This window comes from Antrostomus carolinensis, unplaced genomic scaffold, assembly GCF_000700745.2.
Source record: "Antrostomus carolinensis isolate BGI_N321 unplaced genomic scaffold, ASM70074v2 scaffold20346, whole genome shotgun sequence".
Taxonomy (NCBI): domain Eukaryota; kingdom Metazoa; phylum Chordata; class Aves; order Caprimulgiformes; family Caprimulgidae; genus Antrostomus; species Antrostomus carolinensis.
The window spans coordinates 37107-48740 of record NW_010324349.1 but is presented as its reverse complement, the minus strand read 5'-3'; the positions used below and the strand labels follow the sequence as shown (position 1 = coordinate 48740).

Genomic DNA, 11634 nt, shown 5'->3' with positions numbered 1-11634 from the left:
TAAAGCCCAACGACATATTCTGCATGCTCCGTCAAGCTCTCTCAGTGTTTCTTCACTTGATTCACAGCTCTGCAGGGTATGAATCAGTCCCATAGTATAACCCTTAATCTCTTTTTAACCAGAATATTGTCATGTGTTTTTTTTATTTAGGGGGTATGTCATCATCTAATTATGTAAATCAAAGATGAGTAAAACAAAGTATTTCCCAGAAAAACTCTTGTCAGTTGTCAATCAGTGCAGGAGACGAAGTTTCTTTATTGCATATAAGCAGCTGAGGCAGAAAATTCTTCATAACTAACAGATACTTAAATCTATCCTCAAGCAAGATGTGGCACGGCTGGGGCATGGGCTAAAGGAAAACTGGTCTGGTAGGGCATTTTCTGCTTAGAAACACGACATACCTTCTCAGGTACAGTGAGAGGCTTGAAGAGAAGGAAAGCCCTCTTTACTTTCCATTGACTCCTTTTAGCTTTCTGTATGCAGTGGGTAAAAGTGGATCGACAGAAGGTGCTTAAGCCCTTGTTTGTCTTCCACAGGGTGAAGTGAAGAAGTGAAGCCTCCTAGCTGAACTACTATGAGGTCAGAAGCCTTGCTGCTATATTTCACACTGCTACACTTTGCTGGGGCTGGTTTCCCAGAAGATTCTGAGCCGATCAGTATTTCGCATGGCAACTGTAAGTATAAGAGGCTAGAGGACTTATTTGCTTAGTACTGATCAGGGAACTTCAAATCAGAAGTATTTTGTTACAGTTGTAATGAATAAAGTTGTTTTTCTTGATGTCTCACAGATCAACAAGTTTATGTTCTTAGATACTAATATAGGAACAAGATTTTTTCATGTTGACTTATGACTTCTGGGTGGTAAACTGCTTGATCATCCACATAGCCTTTCTCCTTTTCTTTTCAAACAGAGACACTTAGAATCATAGAATCATAGAATGGTTTGGATTGGAAGGGACCTCAAAGATCATCTAGTTCCAATCCCCCCGCCTTCAGCAGGGACACCCTCCACTAGACCAGGTTGCTCAAAGCCTCATTCAGCCTGGTCTTAAACACTTCCAGGGAGGGGGCTACTTCAGTAGCATAATCAAACCAAATATTTTGTTCTATCCGGCAGCTAAGGATGGAAGCCTTCCCCCCTGCTCTCTGCCTCCATAATCAGTGTCCCTCACCTGACTTGTGAAAACATAGTTCTGGATAACCAGTGAAGCACCTCAGAGTATCAAGCATAGCACACTAAAGTAACTGAGCTCTGAAAACATAAATTATTGACCTAGTACAAATAATCAAACTTTTTTCTTTAAGCTCTGATGGATTCTGCTTTAGCATTAGGCATTTCTTGCTAAGCTGGTCATGTAGCTAAAAAGCAAATCAACACAAAGAATCTTTTGTAACAGAATCTCTCTTCTTTCTTACCAGCAGTAATGCCAACTCCCCAAAATATAGGGTAACACAGACAGCTGCAAGTCAGTATTGAGATTTGCTAGCTAAACAGGTGAAGAGCTTTCTGTGCATTTTGCTATGCAAGTCAGGCTCAGGCTTAGCATAACTGATTCTTTCACATTTACCTTAACTCAAGTACAACTACAGCAAAGAAAAGTCTTCTGAGGTCCCAAAGGTTCAGATGTTTAAAAGGAAGCCTTGAGCACCTGGGTCTGGAAAAGTATGCTAAGGTGTAGCAAGTCAGCAGTGAGTAGGTTTACGTTTAAGCCTACTTTGGATCAGGAATGTGGATTTAAAGTGAATCTCTTGATTGTTCTTGCTTACTGTGCTTTGGGGTGGCCTTGGCATCTGTAAACATGTCTGTCTTGGGTAAGACCAAGCTGAAAGACAGACTCCAGGGACACAATGTGCTCCAAATGCTAATAGGCATTTGGGATACAAGAGCAGGGCAGAACTACTCTGAAGCAAACCCTGCTAGAACATGTCTAGGTCTTCAGCACCAACATTTTCACCCTCCAGAAGGGTGATTGCTAATTTAATGCAGAAATAGCCAGTCTTGATCCTTTTTGGAGAATGGAACATAGGATAACTTCTTCCTCTGCAGCACAGCATGCTGAAATGCACATGAATGTACAAGCCCCCAGCTCATGCTAGATCCATGAGTTACACAGGAAATGGTACTGGACGGAGAAGAGCTTGACGGTTAAACTTAGGATTTTGCACGTAGGTCTTGGTCAGAAAGATTAAGCTTCTGAACATAAGTCCTACCTGGTTTATCTTGATTTGTTTCTCCAAGAGTTCTCAGCATTTGATTTGCAGGGAAGTTCCTGTTTCTATAGTTTTATCACCAGGGTTTCTGATGCATGGGACTCTCAAGTGCTTTGCTGGAGCCATGGTGTGAATCAATACTTTCACCAAGCTTAACAGGGAAAATACTTTTGTAGTGAAAACTCTACAAAAGTGGCTGAATTTCTGAAGAAATAGACTCCCTCAAACAGCTCCAGGTTTCTGGGAAATCATATTGATGGGGAAAAGTCACAGGCATAGGTAGACACTAGTGAGCTCTGTTTAACATGCACATACAGCAGTGCTGCATTGATGATGATGCTCATCAGAGGTTTATCCTCCTCCTGTCTTCGAACTATCATTTTGTTTACTTAACTAGTTCCCTAGATTGTGCATCTAGATGTCATGATCATATATACATATGAAGGCTAACAGCAAGGTGGCCCTTGGTCAAAAGTGTTCAATGTTGTTATAAGTTGTACACACAGATCATCTGGGGAGCAGCAGCACACCCTGTGTATGGTGAGGTCTCACCAAAAAAATCATGGGAATAGAGTGCATAAATGCTCTTGCTGACTGGTAGAGGGGCAGTGGAAGCTGACTTGTTGATAATACAAGGGCTTCCAGTCATTATTGTCCAGTTACCAGAAGAACCAGAGTATCAGACTGGTTGCCAAAATAATATGCAGTGACTTTCATTTTATAAGGTTTATGTGGTGGTTTCTCACCATTTCTCAGAAGTCCCCACAGCTGTTTGACAATGGCAGTTCAGTCCTTTAGGAAATCCAGGGAGCCAACAGTTTGAACCAAGGGGAGCCAAGTCTTCTGCTTTAACGACTACCAGTCCAGTCATTGTGGTGATTGATGGGCCCCTGTGAAACAGCTTTGTCCTGCTAGACAAACTTTGGCAGCCAGGAGCAAGCATTTAAGCTCTGCAAGCAGTGAAAGAAAAACTGTGAGAAAGTGCCATGTACCTGTGTGCCAAGAGCTCCACAACAGCTTTACACTGTAAAAAAATCACAATTTTTGTCTCCTACAAAGGTAATGACTCTCTCCTTTGCAGCTGCAAAGACTGTAACCTTGAAGAACTCTCCAGCTTTCTGTGCTCATGCCTTCCAACCCCATGCTGTGGTGCCAGGGCAGAACAGAAACCACGGGTTTTGTCCATAGTTGGGCCCCATAGTGCTCCGTGTTAGGATGGTTTCAGATTGTGATTCTCTTTTGACCCTGTTTTTTCTTTTCCCTCTCACAGATACAAGACAGTATCCGGTCTTTGTGGGTCACAAACCAGGGCGGAACACCACGCAGAGGCACCGGCTGGACATCCAGCTGGTCATGGTGATGAACAGGACCCTCTATGTTGCTGCTAGGTCAGTAGTCCCTTGCTTGTCTGCTCCTCCCTTGCTGCTTTCAGAGGAGGAAGGAGAAGATGAAGAGAAGAACAATCTGAGTTCTTCTCTGCCAGACACATTATTTTTAGGATTTTCTCACACTCAAAAGTGAACTTTACAGCCTGTTAGTAAGACATACTGGAAACCTTGTTAGTTGGTCAACTAAGGCTCAGTTTTACGAGGTGCTGAGACAATCCTTTCAGGACTACACACCTCTGCCTTTCCTTGAATCTGATAAGAGGGAATATGCCAGAGAAATTTTTCAGCCCCATGGAGGAGAGTCCATCCTCATCCCGTAATTTTGTTTGTGCATGCCATTAATAATGTATTTTAGAGGATCGTTCTGCTGGTGCAAAAATGCATGTTTGGATAAGAGTTATTAAACTGTAACGGTGCTGTTTTAATCACAGAATAATCACAGAATATTAGGGATTGGAAGGGACATCAAAAGATCATCTAGTCCAATCCCCCTGCCAGTATGTTTTTAATATCTTAAGACAAAAAAGAGGCAAATGTTTGCTGCCGTTCTTTTGATATACTCAGCAAGGTTAATTGAGTTTTGTGTGTGGATTTTTTTGGAGAGCTATACTGTGCAGATACAAGCATGTGCCTTTTTATAAAAATTGCTTATAGAGCCGCCCATTCAGTTTGTGTAGCTCAGCATGGCACCATCAGCTTCAGTGATGCTATGCCAATATATGGTGTCAACTTGGCACAGATTGGACATTAACACTTCCTTGCCCTGCGTGTTGTTAATGAAGGAGATTGGCAATCTTAGAGAGGGAGTTACCTGATGGATGCAGGGTAAATGCAAGAAGGATCCAGATTAACAAGGGTGGGTAGTCCAGTTTAGGTGCTCTTGGACCCACATCCTGTTTGGGACCTCCCCACAATCTGCCTCTCCAGTAGCAGCTTATTTCCTGACAGCTTTCTGGTCCTTCTCCACTGAAGAAATACTCACCCTTCTGCCTGAGCCACAGAGAGCCAGGCTGTTGCTGCAGATGGGAGAAGTCATGGGTGGGATGGCCAAGAGGTAAGAGGGAACAGCTGCTGAACAGGCAACCTCTCGCCACCAGCCCTGTCCTCAAAGCCCTTGGCAGCCTCCAGGAGCTGCCTGGCTTCCTTCTCAAACAGCCATTTCCCAGACTTCCGGGTGGTCAGCTATGTCCTGTGGTGGACATCTGCCTGTTGATCTCCACTCGGCACCAAGTATTTAGTTGCATTACACCAGCAGAATCACTGAGTGCTATTTTTACATAGTCATGTCCCTGGCTGCAAGAAGACCACACTTCTACCTGTTGACCTACCCAGGCACTGCAGCCTGACCAGCTCAGCATGTCTTCTTTGGGCTTCTCACATACGCCAGTTTGTGTGGGATGTGGGTGACAGAGCTCTGGCTTCTCACTCATACCAAGCCCTTTGCATCAAGTCCGGACAAAGAGCGTGCATCCTTCCCAGGGGAGCTGCAGTGGTGTTGGTTGTCGGCAGAAGGAGTGGGCAGCCCCACAGCAAGGCCTCCCTTCGCTTTGCCTGAGCTCAGGGCTTAGTGTTTGCTGCATGTAGTGTGATAATGAGCAGGGCGGGGGAGCGGGCTGAAAGGGTTTGAAAGGTGGTGGCAGGATTTCCTCCTTTTCATGGCCGAGTTCCCTTTGCTTTCCTTATTTGTTTTCCTTTAAATTAGGAAATCACTTGCAGCGAGAAGGTGGTAAATCCGCTTGTGGATTTTGCTCTGCTGTATTCATAGTTTGTTCCCACATGGAGACTGACGCAATTAGACTGTCACAGTGCCCAAGCAACTGGCATTAAATCAGGAAAACCCAGCAAAAAATTTGGGGATATGAAGCCACTGTGTACACAAATTATATAAAGAATGCTAACATTTCAGGGATAGTATGTGTACTGATACGAGAATAAATATTACGTCATTATATATTTGTATAAAACAGTTTGCTACAATAAGCATGCTTATATAGTCCAAGGGTCTTGTGACCTACAAAAAAATAAAGACCTGGTCTGTTTTGTACTTACACAAGCACAAAAAGTCTTCTTACACTTTTTTCCTTTGGTAACTTAAAAACTCTTTGACATATTCTTTTCCCCATCCACATGTTACTGAATAAAATCCCTGCTGGGCTGAGAATCATATGTGATACAAGTTAAAATTCAAAGGTCATTTTTATCTTTAAGTAATAAACTTCAGAAAATGAGTCATCCTTTTATAACTAGTGTGAATGAAGGTTTAGGACTGCAGTACTGCATCTCCTTTAGAGGTAGTAGTAAATCTAGAGACTGAAGCTAATGTGTACATAGTCAAAGGTGTTTCTCAAAGAGTTTTGTAACAAGATTCATTGTTGATAACATAAATCCATTAGTTATCACATCAGATGTTGCTTTCATGCTAGTTTTTTTAAACACTGAAATATAGCAATGCTAAGTTTATGTTTGTACCCAATTATCTGAAAAGCAATCAAAACAAATGATTAAACACTGAGAGTTTTTATTTTCAAGTTGTTGGGTTTGGGTTGGGTATTTTTGTTTGTTTGCTTGTTTTAGAAAATCCAGTATTTATTTTGCAGACAGTTTCTATGTGGAGGAGAGGATTAGCTCAGATTTGAGAACTGCTAGCACTTAATTACTGAGCTACTAGAATAGAACAAAATTTCTGTCTGCCAGTTGCTTATTTTGTAATATGGGATGCGTGACTCCTGCATTAGCTATTAGCAAATAAAATTTTGTGTTGCTTCAGAAAGGTTTTATTTTATGTTACCAGGTAGAGATATCCAGCCAATATAAATTAGAATAACTCAGGTGAAGCCCATGAAGCTGTGCTGTCCAAATATCTGGCTTGCACTCTGCAAAGGACCAGTTCTGTTTTCTTTTTTCTCGTGAGAAGGGTACTCCCTCGCTGTCTCTCTCACACTCGCCCCACCCATGCACACACACCCTTTTCTAAGTTTGCCATGTCTCCTCCTCCCATTGTCTTCCGTGGTGGCAGCTTTTTTTTCACATTATCTGCCAACTGTTTTGTGTGTGCAAAACGGTTTATTGAGCCCGCAAAGCATTGGGGATGTCTCTCTCCTCATTTGCGGTGACACATTTCCAGATGATGCACTGAGTGGCCAAGGGTCATGCACAGCCAGTAGCATTATTTAAATTCCCTTCCTCCACAAGATTATGCCATGGCAACAAAACTCTGTTCTGCTGACTGGAGGTGGGAAAAACGGAAGCTCTAGGATTAAGTCAATTTGTGTTAGAATAACTTAATTAGCAGTGAGCTGTACACATACCACGGCTAGTAGATAGTAGGAGTTGGGCAGCAGTGGGAAAAGGAAGGTGAGGACAATCCTGCATTGTCTGTGTGTAGAGAGCCCTCCCCTGAGTTTGACAGCTCTTTTGCTCTATGCTGACAATGTCAGTAAATACGTTTCATGTACAGCATGAGAAAATGACATGTAATTTACCTGATAATAATCCTCTTTCAGATGATCCCATAACTTAGCATCTGAGTTTTCTTTGAACTGTTTCTTGAACCAGAAAGTAGGTCCCCTGAAAGCTGTTTTATTGAGAGTGGAACTAAATAGCTCAAGACTCATTCAGAGGACCACCACTGTCTTTTTTAACTGTCTTGTTTAAAAAAGAAAAAATCATAACCACTGGAAAGCAAGACTGATTATTAAAATCAAGAGCTGTGCTGGAAGAAGGTTTTTAGAGCTCCAGACATACCTAGTTTGCAATTCAAGAGATTTTGTTCCCACTTTTATATAGTAGGAGTGATAGCAACGGAGAGGGATGTATATAAAAAGGGATCCGTGCAGTAATCTATGAAGCTGATATCACACTAATCGGTAATTTTAGTCCAGTACCAACCCTGACCACTGCTCTGCCAGTAAAGACAGGCAAATAATAAACTGAAGCATTAAACCTATCGTGGAAATAAATGACAGCTCTGGTTTTACAGAGTCTGGTGGAGAAGAAAAGCCGCAACTCCTCAGTTTGGCATCTTACAAAGCAAGCAGCCTCAAGCACCATGGCAGACAGTAGATTTTTAGAAGCCAGTTCTCCACAGTGATGCTGCTGCCTCTTTTCTCCACAAGAGACGTGTTGCTTATTCCTCTTATAGCAGTGCTTTGTGTTTGCTTTAAGAGACTAGCACCGTTTCCCCAAAACCCAATAACATGAAGCTAACCTTGAGAGCAGGGATTTCTAAAATGGAAACAGTCTGTATCCTACTTTCAGCAGACTCCCTCCAATGGTGTGGATCATGCTCCAGCTGCAGAGCTTCTTGCATTTTGAGAAAAAAAAAAACAATGTTATTTCAAGGAAAAATGAGATGCTTAGTCCCAATTTGATGTGGTGGTTACTACGGCATTGTAGGTTGGTGAGTTTTTTCAAATTTTAGGTTCCGTACAGAGGTGTCCTTGTTCTCAGCTTACACAGAGGAGAATGTTTAAAAATATCTCTTTACCTGAGTAGCTGAGTCTATTTCCTCTTTCCAAGGAGAGACTGGTGGGTTTTTAAGACAGGTTCTCAGGAAAACAGGAAAGTGAATGCAAGCAAGAAATGTGAACTTTTTCAGAGGAGTATTTTACAGTTAAGTTTTGTCACCAGTGCGTGAAAAGAAGAATGGTTTCTGAGAATAGTTTTGTTGCTGTCAGCCTTTTGCCTACTATATTGTCAATTGAATGATCACAGCTGAGGTTAGACACATGATTTAAAAAAAAAATAAAAAGGTAAGGAAAAAGAAAAAAAAAGAAAGAAAAAGGAAGGAAGGAAGGAAGGAAGGAAGGAAGGAAGGAAAGAAAGAAAGAAAGAAAGAAAGAAAGAAAGAAAGAAAGAAAGAAAGAAAGAAAGAAAGAAAGAAAGAAAGAAAGAAAGAAAGAAAGAAAGAAAGAAAGAAAGAAAGAAAGAAAGAAAGAAAGAAAGAAAGAAAGAAAGAAAGAAAGAAAGAAAGAAAGAAAGAAAGAAAGAAAGAAAGAAAGAAAGAAAGAAAGAAAGAAAGAAAGAAAGAAAGAAAGAAAGAAAGAAAGAAAGAAAGAAAGAAAGAAAGAAAGAAAGAAAGAAAGAAAGAAAGAAAGAAAGAAAGAAAGAAAGAAAGAAAGAAAGAAAGAAAGAAAGAAAGAAAGAAAGAAAGAAAGAAAGAAAGAAAGAAAGAAAGAAAGAAAGAAAGAAAGAAAGAAAGAAAGAAAGAAAGAAAGAAAGAAAGAAAGAAAGAAAGAAAGAAAGAAAGAAAGAAAGAAAGAAAGAAAGAAAGAAAGAAAGAAAGAAAGAAAGAAAGAAAGAAAGAAAGAAAGAAAGAAAGAAAGAAAGAAAGAAAGAAAGAAAGAAAGAAAGAAAGAAAGAAAGAAAGAAAGATTTCCAAAGAAAGAAAGAAAGAAAGAACCATTTCCCTCTTTTTAACCCTGAATGGCTATATGTGGCATAGTGACTGCTAGCCCAGGAATCTGGCAAAGACTGTCTAAGAACTATCATCACTGATTTCAGGATATGCAAAAACATCTGCATGCTAGATTATCTGCTGTAGGACCTATAGAGCAGAAATGATAGGAGGCTCATCTCCTTTCCAGAATCTCATTTGTTCAGATAATTGCTTTTGGAAAAGAATCTTGCTTTGAAGTTTTGTAGCATTTTTCTTTTTTTCTTAATGGGAAGGAGAATAGTTTATATATGAAAGTGCTTTTCTGGGAGAAGCAGGCGATGCTGTCAATAACATTCCCTGGTAAGACCTGTCATCTTTTTTGAATGGATTATGGATTATCTTGTAATAGATTCTGCTATTTGTAGAAAATGAACTGTCTGACTACTCCATTTGACTTTGTATTCATTTGCCTTTGCTTACAGGGACCATATTTATACTGTTGATATGGACACATCACATACAGAAGAAATCTATTTTAGCAAAGTAAGTAGCTTTTATCATCATCCAGAAACCAAGGACACTAGAACAAACTTCAAATAAATAGGAAGATGACATTGTTTCAAACAATTTGTGCCAGCACTGCTGTAAAAACTGTAATAAGCAAGTAAGATGGCATTGCTAATCATATTTGGGGAAAGCTAGAATAGCAATCATGTCCTCTGTGAATTTCTGATAAATGATTTAGCTGGGCTGATAAGCAATCCGTACTGAAATACAGTGAGGTCCCTAATGGAACATCTGTCAAACATCTATTCATTTATATTCACACATTTTCTATAACAGCTATACTATCCCAATTAAGTATACTGAAACTTTCATCATAAAAAGCAAGTACTATTTACATATTTTCATGCACACAAATTTTATTCACTCATGCAAGTACTCACTAAATAAAATTTTATTATAACAACACTTTGTAGATGTGTTCACATTATCTCCATGGGAAGTTACATTCAAACTAATAAGAGCTTTGTCTGTATTACCATATTGTATATTAACATAAACATACTAGAAATAATCTCCCTTCAGCTCCTTTGTGTTGCATGCACATAGTATAATATGTGCCAAACACAGCCTTGGTCTAGCAGAATTTGGAAACTGGATGAATTCCACTGTAGGAGTGAAGAGTGTTTCATTATAACTATGAATGATGCTGAAGATGGGCTTATTACTACTTGTCAAAAAGTGAGGGCACAGGCTTGTAGTGGAAATAAACATTCATGGTTACTCTTTCACCTTGGGGCCCTTCATGAATGCAAAGTGCCTTAGTTTACTAATGGGAATCCCTATCAGGACTGTTGTGGCTGTAGTGTCCAAGGTGTTACTATTTTAGGCCATGTGTTTTAAGAAAAGGTTTTGTTTTAATTAATCAGCCTACCACATTTTACCACTCCCAGAACTCACTACAAAAAAGTTCCACGTTGGGATTTACCTGTAAATGTTCTGGAGGAACAGTATTAGCAGATGAAGTCAGCAGTGCCTTGATAGGTGGAGAGCTCTCTGAGCCTGTTAACTGTCTCAAAGTGATAAGAGTTACCCGAATTTGATTTCTTTGCTAATTTAAAATGTCGCTTTCAGAAGACACATTTCACTTAGAATCCAATTAGGGTTTATAATCCATAAATGTTTATTCTGGTTGCAAAATGATATAAAATTGAAAGAAGAGAGCATCTAGTACTTCTAAGAAAAAGTGAATGTATATTTGAAAGTTGGCCTATGGCCAAATTCTGTTTGTTTAGGCTTTAAAAAAATAGGATAAGTTTCTAGTCTAATGAATACATGGCAACACAAAATTAAGTGAATGCTCCACATCACTGATCTTTCATTGTTGTGGTGAATTAATCATGGAGAAAGGGTGCAGAAAGCTTTCAATAAATACATGTTCAACAGCTAGTCTCCCCTAAGGGACTTCTGAAATCAAATGCAAAAACCTCTGGGCTCTAATTGATTTCTCTCTTGATCCTTGCAGAAACTGACATGGAAATCTAGACAAGCTGATGTAGACACATGCAGAATGAAAGGAAAACATAAGGTAGGCAATTTTCATTTCTTCTGCATCTGCCACTTTAGTTTAGTTGCTTCATTATTATCTCAGGCTGCTGTCTGTGATGTGGAATGGATCATGCCATTCACTTCTTGCCAGTAATTGTTTTTTCTATCAGCTTACTGAAGACTTCAATTTGCAAAAATAGTTTACCTTTAATGTGATAAAACATTATGACAGGAGCCAGAGCAATATCCTGAAATACTTAAACCACTGGGGATTTTGGACATAATGCTTAATGTACTCATTTTGCTTACCATTGCCTCAAAAGCTAAGTGCTGCTGTGCATCCTCCTGAAGAAATTTACTGAGAAGTTTGTGTAAAGCATCAGAAAGTATGAATGTGTACAGTTGTAGAAGGCTGTTTCTCACACCAATTTGACCCTGCTGTAATCTATGACTAGCACAAGTGGTATCAGAATTAGAGGCAGACTCTGATTCTTTACAACTGCTTCCCATTCTACGGATGCTTTATGCAATACATTGCATTGGTGATGCTACTGTCTTACAGCAACGCTGATGCGAATATCAGATTTTTCACTGTTGAGGAAAGCA

At 39.9% G+C, this 11634-nt stretch overlaps 1 protein-coding gene across 1 annotated transcript in view; it reads left to right on the top strand.

Moving 5' to 3' along the window:
- Positions 1-574: 574 nt before the first annotated feature.
- Positions 575-11634, top strand: part of LOC104527255 (semaphorin-6A) — a gene marked incomplete at its 3' end in the record, with an annotated part of 42065 nt that continues 31005 nt past the window's right edge. The window contains exons 1-4 of the mRNA XM_010170924.2: positions 575-674; positions 3482-3599; positions 9459-9519; positions 11006-11068. Of these exons, the coding sequence (XP_010169226.1) occupies positions 575-674; positions 3482-3599; positions 9459-9519; positions 11006-11068 (342 nt within the window). The remainder of the gene's footprint in view (positions 675-3481; positions 3600-9458; positions 9520-11005; positions 11069-11634) is intronic.